This window comes from Tachysurus fulvidraco, chromosome 1 (genome assembly GCF_022655615.1).
Source record: "Tachysurus fulvidraco isolate hzauxx_2018 chromosome 1, HZAU_PFXX_2.0, whole genome shotgun sequence".
Classification (NCBI taxonomy): Eukaryota; Metazoa; Chordata; class Actinopteri; order Siluriformes; family Bagridae; genus Tachysurus; species Tachysurus fulvidraco.
This window is the reverse complement of record NC_062518.1, coordinates 10764135-10785843: the sequence shown is the minus strand read 5'-3', so window position 1 is coordinate 10785843 and position 21709 is coordinate 10764135. Positions and strand designations below refer to the sequence as shown.

Here is a 21709-nt window from a genome sequence, read left to right as displayed (position 1 = left end):
CACCCTGTTGGTAGCTAAATCCATGGGAGCCTCTCAAGTGCTTATAAGTGGTAAGGTACTGTGGTCATTAACTGTGGCAATTAAATGATAAACTGTAATTATGACAGTCAGATTTGGGTAGTGCACAAATGATAAGATTGTAAATAAACTGGTCAGTAAAGATGTAGCGCTGCAGTGTACTCAGAAAATCCCCACTGACGACTTGCACAGCTGATGAAGGACTGACATCTGGTTTCTCTGTAACCGAATCAGAATCAGGTTTATTGGCCAAGTGTGTTGACACACACAAGGAATTTGGTTCCAGCTGTTTATGACTCTCAAAGTACAGACATAAATAATACTATGCAAGACAAGATAATACAGACTATACAAGACAATGCAGATGTGATACAATATTGGCAGAATGAGTATTAAATATGAATACAAAATATATGACTGATCAGTTATGTACATAAAGTGTGGGAAGTGCATGGTAGTGCAGAAATGCTTTTGTGCAATATGCAGCAGCAGTAGTGTGTGTAACATATACGGATGATGTGATGACTGACAGTTCTGATAATGCAGTACTTATAGATATGAAGCAGGGAATATAATTATGGTTGTTAATCGGGGTGTTAAACTGTTCCTGTGCCTGGCAGTTTTGGTAAACAAAGCTCTGTATCACCTGCCAGAAGGGAGGAGTTGAAAGAGGATATGTCCAGGGTGTGAAGGGTCAGTAGTGATTTTTTTTAATCTTGTATGGTACAAGTCCTGGGGAGTGGGCAGGGAGGTCCCAATTATTTTTTCTGCTGTTTGCAGTCTGTTCCTGTCCTGTTTTTTTGCTGCTCCAAACCAGATGATGATGAATGTGCATAGGAGAGATGCAATGACTGCAGTGCAGTGTAGAACAGCATTAACAGCTCCTGTGGCAGACCATACTTCTTTAATTGATGTAGAAAGTACTGTACATCCTCTGCTGGGCCTTTTTGATGATGGAGTTTAATTCCCATTTCAGGTCATGGGAAATAGTGCCCAGAAACTTGAAGGACTCCACAGATGTCACCGAGCTGTTGCATATTGTGAGGGGGAGTAGTGTTGAGTGGGAGTAGTGTTGAGGGGGAGTAGTGTTGAGGGGTCTTTCCTAAAGTCCACTATCATCTCTATAGTTTTGAGGGTGTTTAGCTCCAGATTGTTCTGACTGCACCATGGCACCAGCCGCTTCACCTCCTGCCGGTATGCAGACTCATTGTCATCTTGGATGAGATCGATGAGCATAGTATCATCTGCAAATCTGCAAATTTCAGTAGCTGAGAATTTGGATAAAACTCAAACAAAAATGTGCAAACCTTGTGGTAAATTCACGACATCCATTCATTAGATGTCTTTTTGTACCATCAGACCTATCTGGTGATAGGCTGGCCAAGGCGAAAGAGTTAGGTGCTGACTTCGTTTTTCCTGTTAAGAGAGAGGATACACCACAGGAAATGGCCAAACGTGTGAGTGGTATGCTGGGGGGCATGCCTCACATCACCATCGAGTGTTCTGGTGTCGAGAGTAGCATCCAAACTGCAATCTATGTGAGTACCATACATCAAAACTATCATTATTCCAAGTTACATAGTCGTAATAATAACAACAACGATAACAATGGCTTCTTCTTACTAATATTATTATTTATCTTTGCCTATAATTACTAATTATTATATATCACCTATAATAATAGATGTAATATTATTAATAGCAATATTAGCATTCTTTAGTTTAGCTTGGTTAGATTCATGCTCAAATATTAATTAAGATACTAATGATATTAGTCTATATGTACGTATTCATGTAATTTTTTTAGTACATCAGTACTTTTTTCGATGCTGGATGCACACTGATGAAGTGTGTATTGTTTGTGTTTACAGGCCACACGCTCTGGAGGTGTAGTTGTTCTGGTTGGACTCGGTGCTGAAATGACCACAGTGCCTCTCGTTAACGCTGCTGTCAGAGAAGTGGACATCCGAGGCGTGTTCCGATACTGCAATACGTGAGTTAAACTGTACACAACAGCTGTGTAACAACAGATTGCTCTCAGTGATCAAATAAACCGAAACTATTGCAATAAATAAATTTCATTCACGCTAAACACTTATCACGGGGCACGGTGGCTTAGTGGTTAGCACGTTTGCATCACACCTGCAGGGTTGGGGGTTCGATTCCCACCTCTGCCTTGTGTGTGCAGAGTTTGCATGTTCCCCTCGTGCCTCTGTGGTTTCCTCCGGGAAACAGGCTCACCGTGACCCGAGAAGTTCGGATAAGCGGTAGAAAATGAATGAATGAATGAATGAATAAACACATCACTAAATGACAATTGAAATAACACAATGAAATGAATACAGTATTCCCTTTAACTGAAGAGCGATGAACAGTGAAGTATAGATTTTCAGTTAGCATTAGTATGTTAGTTAGCGTTGGACCTGAAAGAAGCGATCAGTTTAGCATGCTACACGCCGTAATCATCACATGCTCGCCTTCAAAGGTCTCATTTGTCTTAATGAGTCCATGTGCAGTGAACAGTTTAATAAAATAGCAAAAAAAGAATATAGTAAAGTAGAGAAATCAGACTTACTGTCCACTATTTTATAAAACCAATCTGATTCTGGGAAGCACATCTTCTCAGAACCGTTTCAGTTCTTTGTGGCATGTTAGGAAACATCTCTTTTAGATTCTGGTCCGTGTTCAAATCATTTCATTACATAACTGCTGTAGGTCATGGTGAGTTCTGAGATAATGTTCTGCTCAGCACAGTTATAAAGATCTGCATGCGTTTAACGCATAGCATTGATGGATAGATTCATGAATGAGCAGGTGCACAGATGTTCCTAATAAAGTGGCTGATGATTGAATATTATCGTTCACATATTTTTACAATTGTGCTTTTAAACAGCAGTTAAATTTGGTTTATGTGAATGATTAACAGAGGGACCTGTAATCAGAACTAGACATAATGTTATAATAATGATAACAATAATAATAGGCGTGTCCATATTTTATACACTGTGCCAGAAAGCACAAGTGTGTCTGACATACTGAAGAACTTGACTGGGTTTGAGACAGGTGTATGATTTAGACACGCATAAGGCTAAACTTGTGGTTATAAGGTTTTATGTGTGTCTGCCTTGTAGCTGCATTTAAAGTGATGAAGAAAAATAAGAAAATGAATCCTTAAATGTCTTGACTGATCAAACACATTTGTAGAAATCTGTAAATGGATCATTCAGTACAAAGTGTTGTGTGCATTACTCAAAACAGTTCTTTTAATGATGTAGAAATTTTGTATAATATATATATAAATGGTGTTGGCATATATATACATATATATATATAAATGGTGTTAGCCATCATGTCAGAACAAGTGTATCTGAAAAAGCCCAGTTGGGGAACCTGCCTTCCTGCCCAGGATATTTGTCTGTATATTGAGATTCGCCACTTATCATATATCATCATGAATCACTATTACGAAGCTGTATGTACAGATCGCTTGGCCTTAAAGCACTTAAAATGTCAGAGTTTTAACGATAGCTCTAGTTAGCATGCTCATTCTAGTTGTACTTTCTGTACACTTTTAGAAATAGAGGAAGTCTGTATTCAACACACACACACACACACACACACACACACACACACACACACACACACACACACACACACACACACACACACAAACAAGAAATCTTATATAATCCACCTTTAAGTTTGTTTTGTGTTCTCTGTCAAGGTGGCCTATGGCTATTTCTATGCTGGCATCTAAGCGTGTGAATGTAAAGCCACTGATCACACACCGCTTTCCACTGGAGCAAGCTGTGCAGGCGTTTGAGACGACTAGACAAGGCATCGGGATCAAAGTTATGCTGAAATGTGACAAAAATGACCAGAAACCATAAGAAATGAAAGAAAACGAAATCTCTCCCCTTTAATAAAACAGTTCAATCTGGTCTGACTTCAATTTTAGAATTATTACAGCCTAGCCAACCATGTATTTCATCATAATTTTATGAACATACTGTAATGGATATCGTGGTCAAATTAAATGAGAGTTTTTATAATCATGTGTTACAGTAACTTTGGGCTGCATTTCTATAAGTTAAACCTACAGCAGATAAGTTCATACATGGTGAGAAATGAGTTTGCCCTGTTCTAATGTTTGTCCTGTTCCTTTACAAGAGAATGAATGAAAATAGACTCTTAAATGAAGGGTATTTTGCTAGATGTTGTATGATGTGATTATAACCACCAGGGGGTAACAGAACTCTACATACTGGAGTAATTAATAATCACAGACAGGATTCATAACTCAACCTCATCACAATTATGGCAGTAGATTTCGGAGAGCCATCGATGTTTGCCAGGGGACCATTATATATTTATTTGGAAATCGTAACCCCCTACTATGACGAACGATTTTTAAAAAATAGTTATCCTCTTTAATGCAGCTTAAGCCAGACCTACATAACATAAATAAAGTCAACTTGGACCTACAGTAATGTATTCTGCTGGTGGAAGTCTAGGAAATATATATGGCTTTAGTGCTAATAAATAAACATCTTACTGTATCTATTTACATAATGTTTTATTAAAACTATACACACACACACACACACACACACACACACACACACACACACACACACACACACACACACACACACAGTACTACAGACCAAAAGTTTGGACACGCCTTCCAAAAGTTTAGACACACCACCTTTTCAACAGGACAGTGACCCCAAACACACCTCCAGGCTGTGTAAGGGCTATTTGACCATGAAGTAGAGTGATGGGGTGCTGCGCCAGATGACCTGGCCTCCACAGTCACCGGACCTGAACCCAATCGAGATGGTTTGGGGTGAGCTGGAGCGCAGAGTGAAGGCAAAAGGGCCAACAAGTGCTAAGCATCTCTGGGAACTCCTTCAAGACTGTTGGAAGACCATTTCAGGTGACTACCTGTTGAAGCTCATCAAGAGAATGCCAAGAGTGTGCAAAGCAGTAATCAAAGCAAAAGGTGGCTACTTTGAAGAACCTAGAATGTGACATATTTTCAGTTGTTTCACACTTTTTTGTTATGTACGTATATAATTCCACATGTGTTCATTCATAGTTTTGATGCCTTCAGTGTGAATCTACAATTTTCATAGTCATGAAAATAAAGAAAACTCTGAATGAGAAGGTGTGTCCAAACTTTTGGTCTTGACTGTACACACATACATATAGAAATATTTTGTTTAAATATTGTATTTATGTTTTTAATATATATTTTAAATCTATATATATTATATATAATCTGTAGTATGTGGTTCTGTGAATTTTAATTTACAATTCCCTGGCTAAAAAGAAAAAAAAAAAACACAAAAAACCATGATCTGTCTTATTGGAAAATGGGTTTCATTTTGGTGAGATAAGAATAGGTTGCCATGACTACAGATGTGGGTCGGGTTCAACTCAAATTGTTATGAGAATGGGCTCCACTTATCTTAAGAGGCCTCTGGAGCCTGCAGGAAGACAGGCATGTAATAAGCCAAGTTATCATGTCAGAGAGACCGCAGCGAATGTGTAGTTTAAAAACTGAAATTGAAATGTATTTATTTCATGAATGTTTCCAGATAAGGAAATAAAATACACTTCTATTAAAGAAAAGTCAGCATTTTCCTAAGCCAATCGCTATTTACTGTGTCTGTAGTGTGTGATTACCACAGACTGCAATTTCAACACTCCATAGTACTCGAGATCAGCTTAACAGGTGGAGGAGTTCAAATAAGTGGGGTTTTTTTAAAGAAGAATTGGTGCGACTTTACATTATAAAGGCCTTAGAATGAGACAAGCCCTTACCAAAAGGTCTTCCTGCAACAGTGGCACAATATGATAAAAAGTGTCTTAGACTTTCCCTGAGTTTTGTGATATTCAAAAATCTACGGTTTTGTCTAAACCTTTTTAATAATACTTTACAAGCTTCTCCTAACTAACGTTATTCACAGATTATACTGATATTCGATATAAAAAATAAATACCATTTTTCTAATTAATACATTGTTATTACACGGTTAAATAATTCATATAATGACAGTAAGAAAGTAAACAAGTCTTTTAATTGATGTTCGTTCAAATGTTAACAAATTATATCTGCACTGACTAATCCATAATTACGTTTCATTTTATTACCAACACTAAAGTGTAGAAGACTAAAATGTTCCTAAACATCCTTAACTCTTGTTAAATATTGGGATTTTTCAGCTGTACAATAACATTTCTGTTCATTCATTCATTCATGTTGGTCATTGTGGGCTTTATTTTACTCATTTATGGTCTGGTTTTGATTATTTGGTGTTATGTGATTTATTATTAACAAAAAAAATCACTTAAGTTGGTTAACTTGGTTTGTTACGGTATATTAATCCATGGCTTGGTCACTGCAATCAAATGATATCTATTAAAGGAACCGTACTATTTTTTTTTCCTGCTCTTTTCTCACTGCAAATAAACATCCTGGAAATCATATATAAGGCATCAGATGAGCTACAGATTAGACCTCTTCCTCTAAATTCATGTGATTGTGAACATTCCTCAAAGCTGGATTAAAATTCCTGTACTGTAACTGTATCAGAGTTCAGGATCAGCTACACAGATTCAAAAATTTAATCCACAAACAGTGATGCAAGCATTCCATGTAATGACATTTACATATATGACCGTTAGAAAAGTAGAAGAGAAAAGAGTGAATGAAAAGTAGGAATGCTGTGGATCCAAACGTCCACATCTGTAAATCAAAAGCACAAACAGTCCAGCAAATGGCTTATGTTACGTTTTATTGTTATCGTTTTTTTTTTCGTGTTTATTTTTTGTCTTTTTTTTCCCTTTTGACATTTATGCTGCATGCAAACAGGTAACTATTAATCTTTGTGACTTTCCTTGTTTCACCTTTTCTCATATCCCCCCCAAAGCTTACTCTGCAGTAAGGCTTCTGATCACAGTGTGAATTTATTTCCTCAAGGCAGAAGCCTGACACAAAGCAGGGAAAGGGAGAGTTAACAGAGTCAGTGCCATCCTAATCTGGGCACATTTACTAAACCATGTTTGTGTTTATGTACAGACATTCTAATACTGCGCAAGGTAATGGATGCACTATTAACAACACATTTACATTCACAACTCGAAAGAGTTTTTGTCAATCACGCACAAAAATGGACAAAAAACACACAAAAAATAAACTTTTAGATATGATACAGTGGGTATGCTTTAAAAAAAAAGATGGGTTATTGTTAGGTTTATTGGATTATTATGATGGTGGGATCATTTTTGTTTTACATGTTGTAGGTTACAAAAGGTTTGTGCACGGCCATGTTTAAAAAAACAACAACAACAAAAACAATTTAATACCCACAAAATGAAGATGGCTTATTTTTGGTGATGAATCAGAATATAAAAAATGTTCCTTCCTGTTTGGAGTTGCTTTGTATGTACAACAGTTCTGTTATTCCTCCAAACTCTGGACTATAACATCCTAAAGATTTATTCTGGGGTATATTCGTGTCATGATGTAGAAAAGCCATTTCATTGTGCCATATATTGTGTTGAGGTTAACTGTAGCTATTAATATGTCTAGCGATGTCAGTTATTCACTTATTGAGATATTCATAACTGTTTGTTTAGACATCCCTTTCAACTTCCCCGGTAAATTCAAGTAAAAGTTACCAAGTTCATAAAATCAACAGTATGACCACTGAAATCAGCTTCCCCTGCTGACAAGCTGAAGTAATGCCTGTATATACTGTACACATGGTCAAATATAGCCCTCGATATGTTTATGCAAATATGTATCGATCAAATGAACATTCACTGTAAGGAAAGTTTGAAGTGTTACAGCTTTTCATAATATACATGTATGGCAAGCGACTGTAACCCCTTATAATTAAACTCCTTGCCATACAATCGCACAAGGATACCGATATCACTGAAGTAAGAAGCTAATGAAAGGGTATGTGTGTGGAAGTATACCTTATGAAATGCTCTGCAGTAGAATCTAAAACAGAATCGTTAGAATATGGGTTTCACATCTGTATAGAATGTATTTCGGTTTAATCAGCACTCACCCTAAATTCTGCCTGCTCAATAGATGTGCATTTCCCCTCTAGCAAGGGCTAAATATGGGAGAGAAACAGAGATAAATGTTATATATATACTGTATATGTACAGTATGTGTGTGTGTGTTTGTGTGTGTATTCTGTTTGTACGACTGAAACTTTAGCCACTGTAGTAATTAAATGTCCAGACATGACTTACCTGTGTAAATCCTGCCAAATAAATATAAAGTACAAAAAATATAGACCAAAAAATCTTTTAAACTAAATAAAAAGCCATAAGTCTGGCTGGTCTGAGTCATGTAGCTGTGAGATATGCTAATGCTTTATATGCACTCAGTGCTAAGTGACCACATTCAAGAGTAGAAGTTTACATTTGGCTAAACTTTGGTGATTTCTGCTTGCATTCTGCTTTGTCCTAAAACTTTTTACAGGGGGTCATAATAATAATAATTATATAAGCTTGTAATTTCATGTCATTTATCAATTGGTTTTATTTCTGTGTTAGACGGAGAATGACATTAGACTGATGAAATGATACATGACTACTGTAAATGTCTCTGCACCCGCTAGAGCGAAAGAGAAACTTGTTCTACAGTAACATGATGATTATTTTAAAGAAAAGGTACATTGTTAACACAAACGTATATTAAAACTCTTTATATAGCTAGAGTTTTGTTTTTTTTTCTCTTCCCAATCCAGATACAGTCACCACTCTCACTATTTTTGGGTATTACATGGGTGGACTTTTCACCCTGGCTTTGCTTTTCCCATCCTCTGATGAGATGAATAAATATTTACAGCACAAACTCTCCAACATAGTTCACACACAGGAGCAAGACACTTTATCGATAATTAAAATAAATTAAAGAGCTGTAAGGGAAGCTGAAATAAATATACACGAGCTCCCCTTTTTATTTGCATATAAGAAAAAAAAAAATGATGCATTAGCTCCGGCTTTCAGCATCTGACTGAACGCCCACTGAGTATACACACAATGCCACAAACAAAATCCACAGAATCATTGGAAAATGGCTGTGTTATATGGGAGTTAGGAGAAAACAAGAGAGACAAGTTATTATCTGTGAATCAAAAGAAGAGAGACGAGCTGTCAAAAGACAGAGATCCTTAGATGTGTCCATTAAATGTCTTTTATCATTCACTCAGATGTACATGGGAGTCTCCTGGCCGGTTAGGAGCCTAAACATGGCCGCTGGCATTGTCTTCATATGGATCTGTTCACAGGAGAAAAACAACGTTCCAGTAAGTTAGTCATGAAACCCCACAGCCAATAGAACAATAATCATTCAGAAAAGATCAACAGATACAAGAGCAAAGTTATAACACACTGTAGTTAACTGTACTTAACTGTAATGTCCTCTTATAAATAAATATGCATGCAATTTCATTTATTTACAACTGATTGCAATGTTTAATTTATTAATGACGTCATATTTTAACAGTTTTCATTTGTGGAACATCAAAGAGACGATACAGTAGATCTTTTAAGTACTTGTGTTATAGCTATGATAATCAAGCATTTAGCTAGAAACTATTAAAAAGCTTGTTTTTTTTTCTTGTTTTTTTTTTTGTTAAACAACACATTTTTAAGAAACCTTGTGTATAAGCTTGTGACTTAATCAGATTCGGGTCTTTAGCCACACTGTGGTATATGCTGTGCTGTATATACAGAAAGTGTGCTGTATAAGTTACCTAGTGTGGACGTTTATTCATAACGGCATCATTCATATAGTTTTGCTATTCTATATCAAACTGTGTAGAGGTTCTTTTGTAGCAAATTATTTGAAGCACGCTACAATTTAAAACTTGTGAGTCTGAATTTATCCTCACCTCGCCCACAGAGTTGGACAACGCTTGGACAATCTTCTCATGAGCTGTGGCCACCACACTTTGGCCATTTATTTCAATGATCCGATGGCCAACCCGGACCCCTCCTCGCTCAGCTATACCACCACGCATCAGACTACATATCTGTGCACACACAATAAATTCAGCACTGTAGTGTTAATACATGAACATTCAGTTGCATCAGTTTCATTGCTACAATCACAACCTTATAACAAAATCAGTACAGCAATAATAATCCTAAAATATAAATATGATACAGTAGCTAGATCTCATTTAGCAGGGCCTCAAACATAACCTCTGTATGATTATTTGTGTTACTGTACAGTAGACTTGCTTTGTTTGTGAACATTAAATGACACCGTGCACTTTAGTGTCATTTCAGTTGCCTACCGCTAAGTGAACGTTCATTTATATGGAAATATTCATGGAGACACTGAAATCAAACACATGGCTGCATGTTTTCTTATTAGCACATTTAAAATCTGCATATAAACAGGTGGCTGGAATCACCACCGCTGCTACGCTAACAGTATAACTCCTGGTTATTTGGAGGGGTTAAAGGTCAGTGCTCTGCTACGTACGATGCCATTCTGCACGCTAAAGCCCAGCTGGTATTTGAGGTCAGGTCTTTTGATGAGAACTGTGGTCACTGGAGGGCAGCTTACGATGTTTAGTTTCACCTGCACCTGGTTCTTTAGACCCTGAGGGACCAAAGAGAGCACAGTTTAAGAAATACACCAACACAAGCACAGATTTTGGTTATTATTACACCAGTATTATCCATGCATTATACTTAATCTGGCATTAACCATGCATTGTAAAATCTTTTATCAACATTACCTGTGCTTTTTTCTTTTATCAACATTACCTGTGCTTTTTTCTTTTATCAACATTACCTGTGCTTATCACCTACATTTATGCCACTGCATATGTACATGCACAGCAAAATGAGTAATCCATAAAGGCTGTGGTTGATTATGAAGTGATAAAGCCTACACAGCCCACTTTGATGGGAGACTGCCCCTGGCAGCCATTTATAGAGCTGTTCAAAAACTAAGCAATAAAAAGTAATTACTTCTAGGGTTCCCGAGTGATACAACAGAAAAGTGTTTGCCTGGAGATGGTGAGTGCATATCCCCATGGTGGAACAACCATCTGTAACTACGACATGAAGAAAGCAAAACTGCCCATGATGTCTGGGTGGGAGGGATGACATGCTCTCTCTCCCCTGTCAATCAAAGCAACACTAGCTCATGCATGAGGAAGAGGGCAGATAATGCATTCCTCCAAGCAGCTTGATGATACGGTTGGCTGGCAATGTGTCTTGGGGTAAAGACATGATAGCCTTCACCCTTGCGGTTGCGCAGCAATAATCTCTTCTTTATAAGCACATAATGTTTTATCTCTTTCTTGGGTAATAGCCTATAACTTGGGTCTATTTATTTGTTTGCATAAGAGTTCTCACTGTAAAGGGCACAGACTTCAGAGGAAGTAGAGGGTAAAGTTATGATAGCCAAAGTAAAATAAGTGAAGGACCTTATGACCTACTGACCCCTGCTCACCTTAATGATGCCTTGACAGGTGGCGAGTGGCAGCCCCACCAGACTAGTGTTGTTGATGGACATGATCTGATCTCCGATGCTGAGCTTCCCTGAGCGTGCGGCTGGTCCTCCATTCATCATATTAGCCAGAATCACTGTGGGCAGAATGGAGCCCCAGCCAGACTCCACTATTACTACGCCCAAAATTTCACCCTTTTGCTTTTCCAACAGCAGCTGTGGGGAGCGAGAGAGAGGCAACGTTTATTTAATTGAGAAACATCTGCAGTAAAATATGGCATAGCATTACCTTAGTCATATTTTATTAAAGTTATATGGGGCAAATTCTTAAAGCAAATCTGCTCAACTGGAGGATGCAGAAATACAATAAACGTTCAAAAAAGCAACCCTCCAGACCAGAGCATATTTTTGAAGATCTTTTCAGAGATCCAGAAGTAATAACGACTCGGTAACGACTTACAAAACGACTTACAAAATTCCCTCTGAAAGCAAGTCTGCTGACCAAACACAAATCAGAGTAAAGACAGTGCAATAAAGTACAAGAATGCAATCACTGTTTGCTGCACAGAGAAATGTAATTAAATATTTGGATTCCTTAATCAACAGATCTATTACCAAAAGTTCCACAGTTATTGTTAGATAAAAACAGCAGTTTATCATCATTTTATCAGAGAAAAATCTTGCTCTGTATCTGTATAATAACTGATCTGTATAATAACAATCTTCCACAGACGATGAGCAAGTGATTAACTGTAAGTCGTCTTTTAGAAAATGATTACAGATCATTTGCTCCATTCAGAGTATCAAACTGTTCTGTTGAGTTTGCGAATGAATACAAAAGTAATGATGGTACTGATTCCGTTCAGATGTGCACTTAATGTTTCGATAAAGGCAGAATCGATGAACAGAGATTAAGAAAGTGAAACTAAGGCAATGAGAGCGGAACAAGATTTGTAATGAGTGGTGATAAGTGCTAAAGTACTGACTGCACTGACGAGAGACAATGCGAGGCAATGAAGGAACATAACTGACTGTCTTTTGTCACAACTGACAAAAGAAGCTCATTGACAATTCTCTTGGACTGAAAAGACTGATGAGTAAGAAGAAGAGCGGCAGCCACATTAATCGGCAAGCTTTGCAGCTGACTGACTGAGGCTGATGCATACTCAGCCTGAAAGATATTAGCCTAGGTGTTTTACTGCACATCAGAAACACTGCAGTGCTGCACTAATGTCAATCCCAGAAACACAACCACCACAGGATAGATGGTCTAAAATAAACACGGTCTAAAACCTTCTGTGCCACAAGCAAATATCTGGATGTTTTATTGATTTGTGGTGTATTGTGGAAACAAATCTGATTCAATATGTCTGTTTCCATTTGAAAACAAGTATACAGTGAGGTTGTAAAAGTCGTTTCTGCACCCCGCAGCCTCCGATCTACCAGCACTGCTCGACTGGTTCCACCATCTCTCAGGGTAAAGAGGCAAGTATACTACAAGACTCTTCTCTGTTCTGGCACCAAGGTGGTGGAATGAACTTCCCATAGAGGTCCGGACAGCTGAGTCACTGGCTATTTTCAAGCGGCGGTTGAAGACCTACTTATTCAGGAAACACTTCAACTAGCACTTCTTTCCTTATCTTTTGCATTTAAAAAACAAACAAAAAACAAAAAAAAAAAACCACAACCTTTGACACTTTTTCATTGTAACTTTGAACAAATGTTTTAAACTCAAGGTATCTTATGTAACCTAGTGAGCCAGCATTAATGTATTCAATGTTAGAGATTTAAGCACTTATGTACGTCACTCTGGATAAGGGCGTCTGCCAAATGCTGTAAATGTATATGTTTCTAATGGATAGTGGATCTCAGTCGATGACATGGTGAAGCCAAAAGACGTAGTGGTTCAACTTATATTACAGTTTGGATTTGAATAACTCGGTTGAGGTTTATTTTTTTCTCTGGATGTGTAAAAGCTAGTGCTAATTCCAATAATATTATAATATAATATAGACTAAAGTAATGGTGATCGAGCTTACTGTGTGTATGCAAGTCTACTGTATAAAAGCTTGACCTATCTCTCATGCCAGTGCCAGTGCAGTCACTCTGATAGCTCTTCCTTTTATAGACTCACTCAAATGAAATAAGAACATTTGTAATATTACTAGGCTCCAATAAATCAGAGCCTTCGAGACAGTCGAGAGTGGAATATGCACTGACCTCCTTGCAGTTCTCGGAGTTGGAGAAGTGGATGAGGTCATCATTGTACATTTCCTGTGTGTTGATGATGTCACTGTACTCTTTTTGGCTCAGGTCCTCTGGGTTGATGCCGTTGGCTCGTAGGAACTCCTGGTAGGCCACACTGAACGCCTGACCGATAGACTGTGCTATGAGCTGGGCCTGGACCGAAACAGTAAACGAGAAAAAGAGAAACAGGACAGGACAATCAGCCTTTAAGAATGATCATTAAGACAAAGTTACATACGAGTTAGTGTAATTCTGCATGGTACCATAAGAAATGTGTCGTTTTTCTTTTAACTATTTGTACTGAATATCTGCACGTTCTCATAAAAACAGCGTGTAGCTATGCTTATCCTTAGCGGGCAGACCTCAGTCAAGTCTATATAATGATGCTCAGTATAACATATGAAATGTGTCAAATCTCATTTGGGCTGGCTGACTTTAGATTGATGGCACAAATCTGGCCTGGATCATTTTCATTGATTTTTATACTTGAAAGCTGCCATGCTTGTGTCACACACACACAGACACAGACACAGACACAGACACAGACACACACACACACAGAGAGAGAGAGAGAGAGAGAGAGAGAGAGAGAGAGAGAGAGAGAGAGAGAGAGAGAGAGAGAGAGAGAGAGAGAGAAAGAGAAGCGAGAGAAGAGAGAGAGAGAGAGAGAGAGAGAGACATAGAGGAAGAGAGAGAGAGAGAGAGAGAGAGAGAGAGAGAGAGAGAGAGAGAGAGAGAGAGAGAGAAGGAGAGAAGGAGAGAGAGAGAGATCTGATTACTTCCAAATACCTGAATCTGATCTAGGTCAATTCAAAGCCAAAATTATTTTTAATACTCCTTTGTTTTACAAAACATCGTGATATGCTCTATTTAGAGGAGCTATAATGAGTCGATCAATAAAAGAAAAAAGAAAAACATTGTCAAAAATAAAACACCTGATCCAAAATCTCCCCAGCATTTCAGAACAATATCGGGATGATACCGATACTTGTGTACTATCTAAACCATTACAAACTAGTTATTCTCTTTGAGGACTTGCCTACAGAAAGGTTTGCTTAAATCTTTTAAAGATAATAAAGGGAAAATCAGTGTAATGGAAAATAATGACTGCAGATGCTGTCTCATTGCCATGATTGTTTTTCTATTGGTCTGTTTTGGACATGCTCTTGTATATTGCAACATGTTCATGTGATCTGATTAAAGCATGAAAGCAGGCGACCGGACTGCGCAGGATGGTCGATTCAGCACCTGCAGACCGGCATCAGATATGCGGCCGTGTTATTGCACAGCCAGCTGAAAAGTGTTGAAGGTTCTGATGGGACTAAAAATAACTTTGTTCGAATGTGAAAGTGCAGGATGCAGTCTGAATGACTCATCTAATAGCACACAGGCACACTCAAACTTTTTCACTTGGTTTGTACATCAGAGAGGGTAATGAGTCAGTAAGAGTGAGCAGCAGCTGTGATGAGGAGGAGAGTCGGATAGGTTTTATGTACTACGCAGCTACATTCTGAGACTGGATTTCTTCATACTCTAATTATGCTGCTTAAAAGTAATCATACACAAAGGCAGTGCCAGTATCATCATTTTATGATTTTCAAAGCAGTGTTCAAAGTTATTTGCAAGGGGGAAATAAATAAATAAATAAATAAATAAATAAATAAATAAATAAATAAATGGACAATAAATAAATAATTACCTTCTTCTATTGATCTCAAGGACCACAGGCAACGCAATTAACATCCATTTTCACCACAACGACATAATCATGTGCCACCCAGTTGGACATATTTGTTTCGCACAGCATCCTTATTGGAATGAATTTTCCAGTCACAGGATTTCCAGTCCTATGTAGAACCTGCTCTCTGCTCACTAATGTACCTATTACAAACTGGAGTGATGTAAAACTCACAAACTTTATACATGTGCAAACAAATTAGCTTAACTAATAGATCTGTAGTCTACACGAACTGCAACGTAATTGGCTCAACCTGCAACTAATTCACAAGTCTGCAGGAGACAGTGTATTAAAAATGTTTCTGGTTTCTGAGAAACTTATTGGTTTCTGCTCTGCCTCTTCAGCCTTCAGCTCTCTAGAGTCATCCCCTTGTCTCCACCCTCAAAAGTTTTCAACTGCAGGATGTCTTAGAAAAAAAATCTTAACTTTGTTCAAATGTGAAAGTGCATAGTTAATGCGATGCTGTGAAAATGGAGTTTATAATCAAAGCACGAACACTGCTCCTTCAGTCAACTCAGCAGCAGCAGATCCCATTTATCCTGTTTAAGGTCGTATGGGATACAAAGCTCATCCCTGAAAACTGGGCACAAGGCAGGATTACACCCGAGATGGGATGCCAATCCACCACACTACTCTAATTCACATCTAAGGATCATTAAGTATAACCAGTTCACCTTCAGGCATGTTTTTGGAGGGTAGAAACATCTGAAGAGCCCAGAGAATAACGTGGTTACTGAAGAATTAATAAACAAAATAAAGTCAGATTACTTTTGGGAATAAGTTGATTTTCGGCCCTGAATTCATCGTTGCATTTATGTACAATTAACCAGAAAAAAAGATCTCCTTATTTAGTCTATAGGTGAAACCATGGAAACGTATTAAATGACAAGCAACCTACTTGTACAGCATGTGTAGGTGACATGAAAACACACCAAACACCTCATGAAAACACACCAAACACCTACACAAACACTTTCACACTCTCTCATATGCTAGACTAGTTTTAGCCAGTGCCAACGATAAGTCTTACGTCTTCCGACTCGAAGACATGGCAGATCATCTTGTACTGTTTCTTGGCCTCTGGAGCACCTGGGGTGGTCTCAATGCAGTCCTGTGAGGCGGAGCGTGGCATGCGTCTGCGTGCCATCAGGACCACAATGTTTCCAATGTCAGCGATGTATGAGATAGTACGCAGTGCGTTGTCCATCATCGTCTCCTGTGGAAACAACAACAGTGTCACTTCTCATTCTGACATCCATAATATTTAATACCTTGTCATTTATAGCAAGCTTTTTTCCCCCACCAGGCACTATAATGCATCATATTTACTATGCATTACGATCACCTATAAATCACACAATTGGAATTATACAATGCACTGTATTTGATGTCATTTTACCCATCAGGAGTTGATCTGCTTTGCATGTTAGCTAGTCTACTTCAACTACCAACAACAAAGCCAGGAGTTGACCTTCTATTGGTCTGGCAGAATTATTTGTTAAATATCTTGACATGACAAGCACAAAACCCGGTCTGAGCTCATCTCTGATTTCCATTCATTACTTAGTTATACATTATTGCAACACTAGTTGTGTATTAACCTGATTAACAAGGTGCGTGTGGGCCAGTTAACAGCAGGTTGTAGCAGCATTTCACTTTCTCTCCATCTTACACCTGCTCAGATGAACATCATTACTCAGTCAGCACAATAAATGATCTAATTTGTGTGTGCATGCAGGGAACACACAGCCTTTAACCTTTTCCAGACAGAAAGAGTACAGAGCAGATCCTTACATTTTCATTCTGATCACACACCACGCTGCAAGCCAGGATGAGACAATCGCTGCTTTAATCAGTCCTGCTATTCATGTTCCCTTAGGGACAAAGCTACTGGCTTTACAATAAACAAACACTAGGACACAACCTAACAGTTCCTTTCTTTCAAGGACCTGTGACACCAAGGGCAACCTTCAAGTAACAAGTGTTAAAGTAAGACATTTCATCAATTATTTGATATTAATAGTCATTTATGTAATAATGTAATTACTATCGGAATCTAATGAACTAATTATATTATGATACACATACTGTAGTATCACCGAATTGTATTATGGAATTATTGAAGCTAGCTTGAAGAAATTATATAACCATTAATACCAAAGGATGCAAAAGAGTTCTGTAAGGTGACTGTTTAGAAAATAACCACACAATCCTACAAACCAAAAAGAAGAGGAAACCACTGAGAATCGGAAGAAAATAAAGAAACTTGCTCTTTTTTTTTTTTTTTTTTTTTTCAACACACTGATTTTTCTTACTAAGAAATCTAAGGACCTATATTGTGTTTAGATTATTATAAATAAAATCATTATAAAATAACGAATTGATTATAAAATATTGAATTTAAAGAAGAATTTACTTGAATTAATACATTATAAAAGAATTCATTATAAATTAGAATTATTGCACTTACAGTGAACTAGCAATTATTTATACTGCTCCTTTAAGAGATATTTTATTCCTGTAAAATACCTTTTTAGTGATGATGTAACATGATGTTAATGCATATTATTCCTGCACATTTCTACTGTAACTAACATGGGAATGGAAATTAGTTACAGTACAGGACTGATTTTAGACTACTGCCTGATGAAAAAGGATAAGGCAGGTCTGGGAACGTGCATTGTCTGTTGCTGCATGCTTCCTCTCTTGTGTGGTGTGTGAAGGAAACAGAGCCGTGTCAGGCAGGGAGAGACACTGCATTGCAGTACATACAGAAATGTAAAACGTCCGTGCCAGGCTGCCCACACACTGCTGTTCAGTTACGCTGAAACCTACTCATACAGAGACTGTACAAAGTCTGACACAAATAATGTCTCAGTATGAGCAAGTGGTCATGGTCGTATATGAATGCACGCACACACACACACACACACACACACACACACACACACACACACACACACACACACACACACACACACACACACACACACACACACACACACACACACACACACACACACAAATCTGCTCACTGTCTCCATAGTATGTAGTAGAAGAAATACATAATGTCCTATTACACATACCACATAAACATCATAAAGCCTTTTAACATTAACACATTGACATTATCATTTTGCACATAGTTTGGACATTACATTAACATGAATTTGTGGTCTTTTAGGACTCTTGTATTTGTGTGCTGATGGATTTTAGGTGAAATGCAGCTATTTTTTGAGAGAGCTGTGCACAAACACCGACAGCTTGCTTACAGAGCAAGTGATCTCAGAGCTGCTGCTACGTCCCTTCGCTGGTGTCCTAATGACCTACAGCCTCACGATGATTATCTACACCAAAGGTTCATGTCAGGCGAACTCTTCTTAATGGAAGCTAGAGCCTAACTTTCCTGCAGTGGTAAGCATATATGTTTTGTATCCTCACTGAAATTGGCAGCAACAGGACATTGCTGATGAATACTGAAATGAATGCAGCTATGTTCTGATCTGATGTCCATTTGTTATTATTTTTAGGAGTGTAACATAGGCCACTAGGTACACTACCGATAGCTTGGCCATAACCTAAATTACATTTCTGTGATAATGCTGTAATTAACATTACTGTATAAAATAAACAAAAGTGGACACACAAAAGCTGCTCATAAAATGAACTATTATTCATCATAAAAAAGTATCTTAGAAACCCTTTTAAGTCTGATTCCAAGTCTGAACCTGCTGGCAAAGGCAATCAGCTTTTGGACTGTAATATTCAATTTAATTCAATTCAATTCCAAAATTGTCTCAATGCAGCTTAACAGAACATAAAAAAATTAGGGCTGGGCAAGTTAACGCGTTTTTATCACGTTAACGCATTAATTAATTCACGCCGACAATTAGTTTATCGCGCGTTAACATACTTTTTATTTTGAAAGTCCGTTGCTCACTACGTTTGAATACACATAGAGAGACTGTAATAATACAAACGAATACAACACAAACCATGGGTCACAGGAGGGGTGGTATGTATCAGTAGGCTACTGGCTGCTTGGGATGAGCGTCATCACGCGTCTCAACCAATGAAAGCATTTGTTGTGTGCCTAAGAGAGCTACAGCGCAAAACAGAAAATATCTGTTGCGGACAGAAAAATGGAAAAAGGTACCGAAATCTTAAATAGACATTTTTATTTTAAACCTCTTCCACATGGTGGAGTTGATAGAACTAAAGCTATTTGTAACCACTGCAAAGCTAAATTGTCGTATCATCGGAGTACTTCAAGTCTGAAGTATCACTTAAATTGCTTGGAAGGGGTCAGTTATAATGTTATGATCGAGGTTCTGGACATATTTTATTTTCTTTTTTTTTTACAAACTAAACAAAACGTTAATGTTTTATTTAATAAAACATTAATGTTTTAATGTTTTATTTATATGTTAATGTAATATGGGCGATATACTGTAAATATCATGATGGCTTATTTCTTTTTACAAGAATCCACTAACCACATCCTCAAAACAGCCCCAAAATTTCACTGATCCACCTCTACTGTATATTTTACACAAGGGTATGAGGTTACATAAAGTATATAGTCCCCTTTTGTTGTTAAACATGTTATGATGATGTTCATAACCCCCCAAAAAAAGCCTAACGCAATGAGAACACACAATAGGAAATGTAGCTATAATGATACTTGGTGAAGTGAAGTTCAGGCTTTGAAGGCCATTAAGGTTGCTCTCACTTGCTGTTTTGAACACTGCATTTAAAAACATGTTTTTTTTTTCAAACCCCATCATCACTGTGCAATTTTAAAACTTTTCCCTTCTTTCACCATCCTCCTCATTGTCTGAGAGACAGTTTGCTCATTGGTCCTGGCAAGAATTTCTAAATGCTTATAGGAGCTGAAAGCATATGCCATATTTTATGTCATTGTTTTCAAACATATCTTAGGGGTGTCACTTATAAAGACATTTACACTCGAAAGAAAACACTTATATAAAAGTATTATTATTATTATTATTATTATTTTATACAATAATTCTAGAGGCAACTGTATTAGAGACAGTACAAATATGTTCCCTGAAATAGTGAGACTTACACAACCCTTTCTTTTTCCCTCCTAGGCATAACCTTGGAGACGTATCTTATACATTTAAAGATCGTTTATAATGCAGACACACATTTTAGCAGCGTTCCGATGAGACAGTCGGGTTTGCACTGTGATTACATCAATATAAGAGGCTTTTAAACAGACTGCAGCAAAGCTTTGCCATCAACAGGTGAACATGATGCTGCAGATTTAACCCTCAGAACCAAACTCATGTACTGTCAATAATTATGGATGTTGGAATATTTGCATGCAGCTTACTCAAAAATGTAAAAGAATTATTAATATGAATAAACAAGAGTAATACAAATTTTATGTTTTTGAGGAAAATAATAAAAACAATCTTCAAGCATATAATCATTATCTAATAGCACCTCTTGTTTTGCTTTTGTCTGGTTAATTATTGTGGTTTAATTCCAACATATTTGTCAATAAATTAATTTCTCTCATGTTATTGACTTACTCGCACTAAAGATTTCTACTCAGTAGTTTCTAAAAACAGGATTTCGCTTACCTGTGAGTCAGCGTTGAGGACTTTGATCCTCTGGGTGGAGATGAAGAGATCCACCTCCGTCAGTGTCTGTGTGTCCCCTTCAGAGTTCTATAAAGAAAACCAGACCAAGTAAAGATGAGAGAACGCTCCCACGAGGCACCCTGAAGCCCTCTGAACTTCACATAAAGACCACTGGGGCCTGGATATAATACGCCCCTTGGCCTCCATTGAAAGCACTTTAAACTGTTAATTCATAAATCAGAGATTAACACAGGATGGGCTTCTGGGGGCCAGAACGTATGTGGAGCTGAAGCAAATTGAGCTATTTATATTCTATATACAGTAGGACAGGAAATGGAATGGAGAAAGCTTGTGTAAAATATGAAATGGCAGCGCTTGTCAGCAATAACTCAAAATCATAAAAAACAAAACTCACTGGATGGATTTTGAACACACTGAACACACTGAACACACTGCACAGTCAGACAGCCATTTCCTACATTAGTAAACACAGCGCATGCTTAGGGAAGGAAGACAACAAATAACTGAAACATTACACGGGAGATGTAATGAGAGAGGAATGACACAGAGGGAGAGGCTGGCACAGTGACC

At 37.7% G+C, this 21709-nt stretch overlaps 2 protein-coding genes across 7 annotated transcripts in view; one reads left to right on the top strand and one right to left on the bottom strand.

Annotated features, from left to right (window-relative positions):
- sord (sorbitol dehydrogenase) overlaps window positions 1–4504 on the top strand; it is a 7730-nt gene extending 3226 nt beyond the window's left edge. Inside the window, exons 6-9 of the mRNA XM_027157600.2 lie at window positions 1–50; window positions 1378–1556; window positions 1890–2011; window positions 3743–4504. The exon at window positions 1–50 is cut by the window's left edge and continues 16 nt beyond it. Of these exons, the coding sequence (XP_027013401.1) occupies window positions 1–50; window positions 1378–1556; window positions 1890–2011; window positions 3743–3908 (517 nt within the window). The 3' untranslated portion in view covers window positions 3909–4504. The remainder of the gene's footprint in view (window positions 51–1377; window positions 1557–1889; window positions 2012–3742) is intronic.
- A 2300-nt stretch (window positions 4505–6804) lies between these two features.
- Window positions 6805–21709, bottom strand: part of apba2b (amyloid beta (A4) precursor protein-binding, family A, member 2b) — a 97832-nt gene continuing 82927 nt past the window's right edge. For all 6 annotated transcript variants that reach the window (XM_047820797.1, XM_047820815.1, XM_047820822.1 and 3 more), the window contains 7 exons: window positions 21119–21205; window positions 16537–16722; window positions 13742–13921; window positions 11525–11737; window positions 10544–10663; window positions 9945–10085; window positions 6805–9328 (listed from right to left, as the gene is read on the bottom strand). In XM_047820797.1, coding sequence (XP_047676753.1) covers window positions 9257–9328; window positions 9945–10085; window positions 10544–10663; window positions 11525–11737; window positions 13742–13921; window positions 16537–16722; window positions 21119–21205 — 999 coding nt within the window. In that variant the 3' untranslated portion in view covers window positions 6805–9256. The remainder of the gene's footprint in view (window positions 9329–9944; window positions 10086–10543; window positions 10664–11524; window positions 11738–13741; window positions 13922–16536; window positions 16723–21118; window positions 21206–21709) is intronic.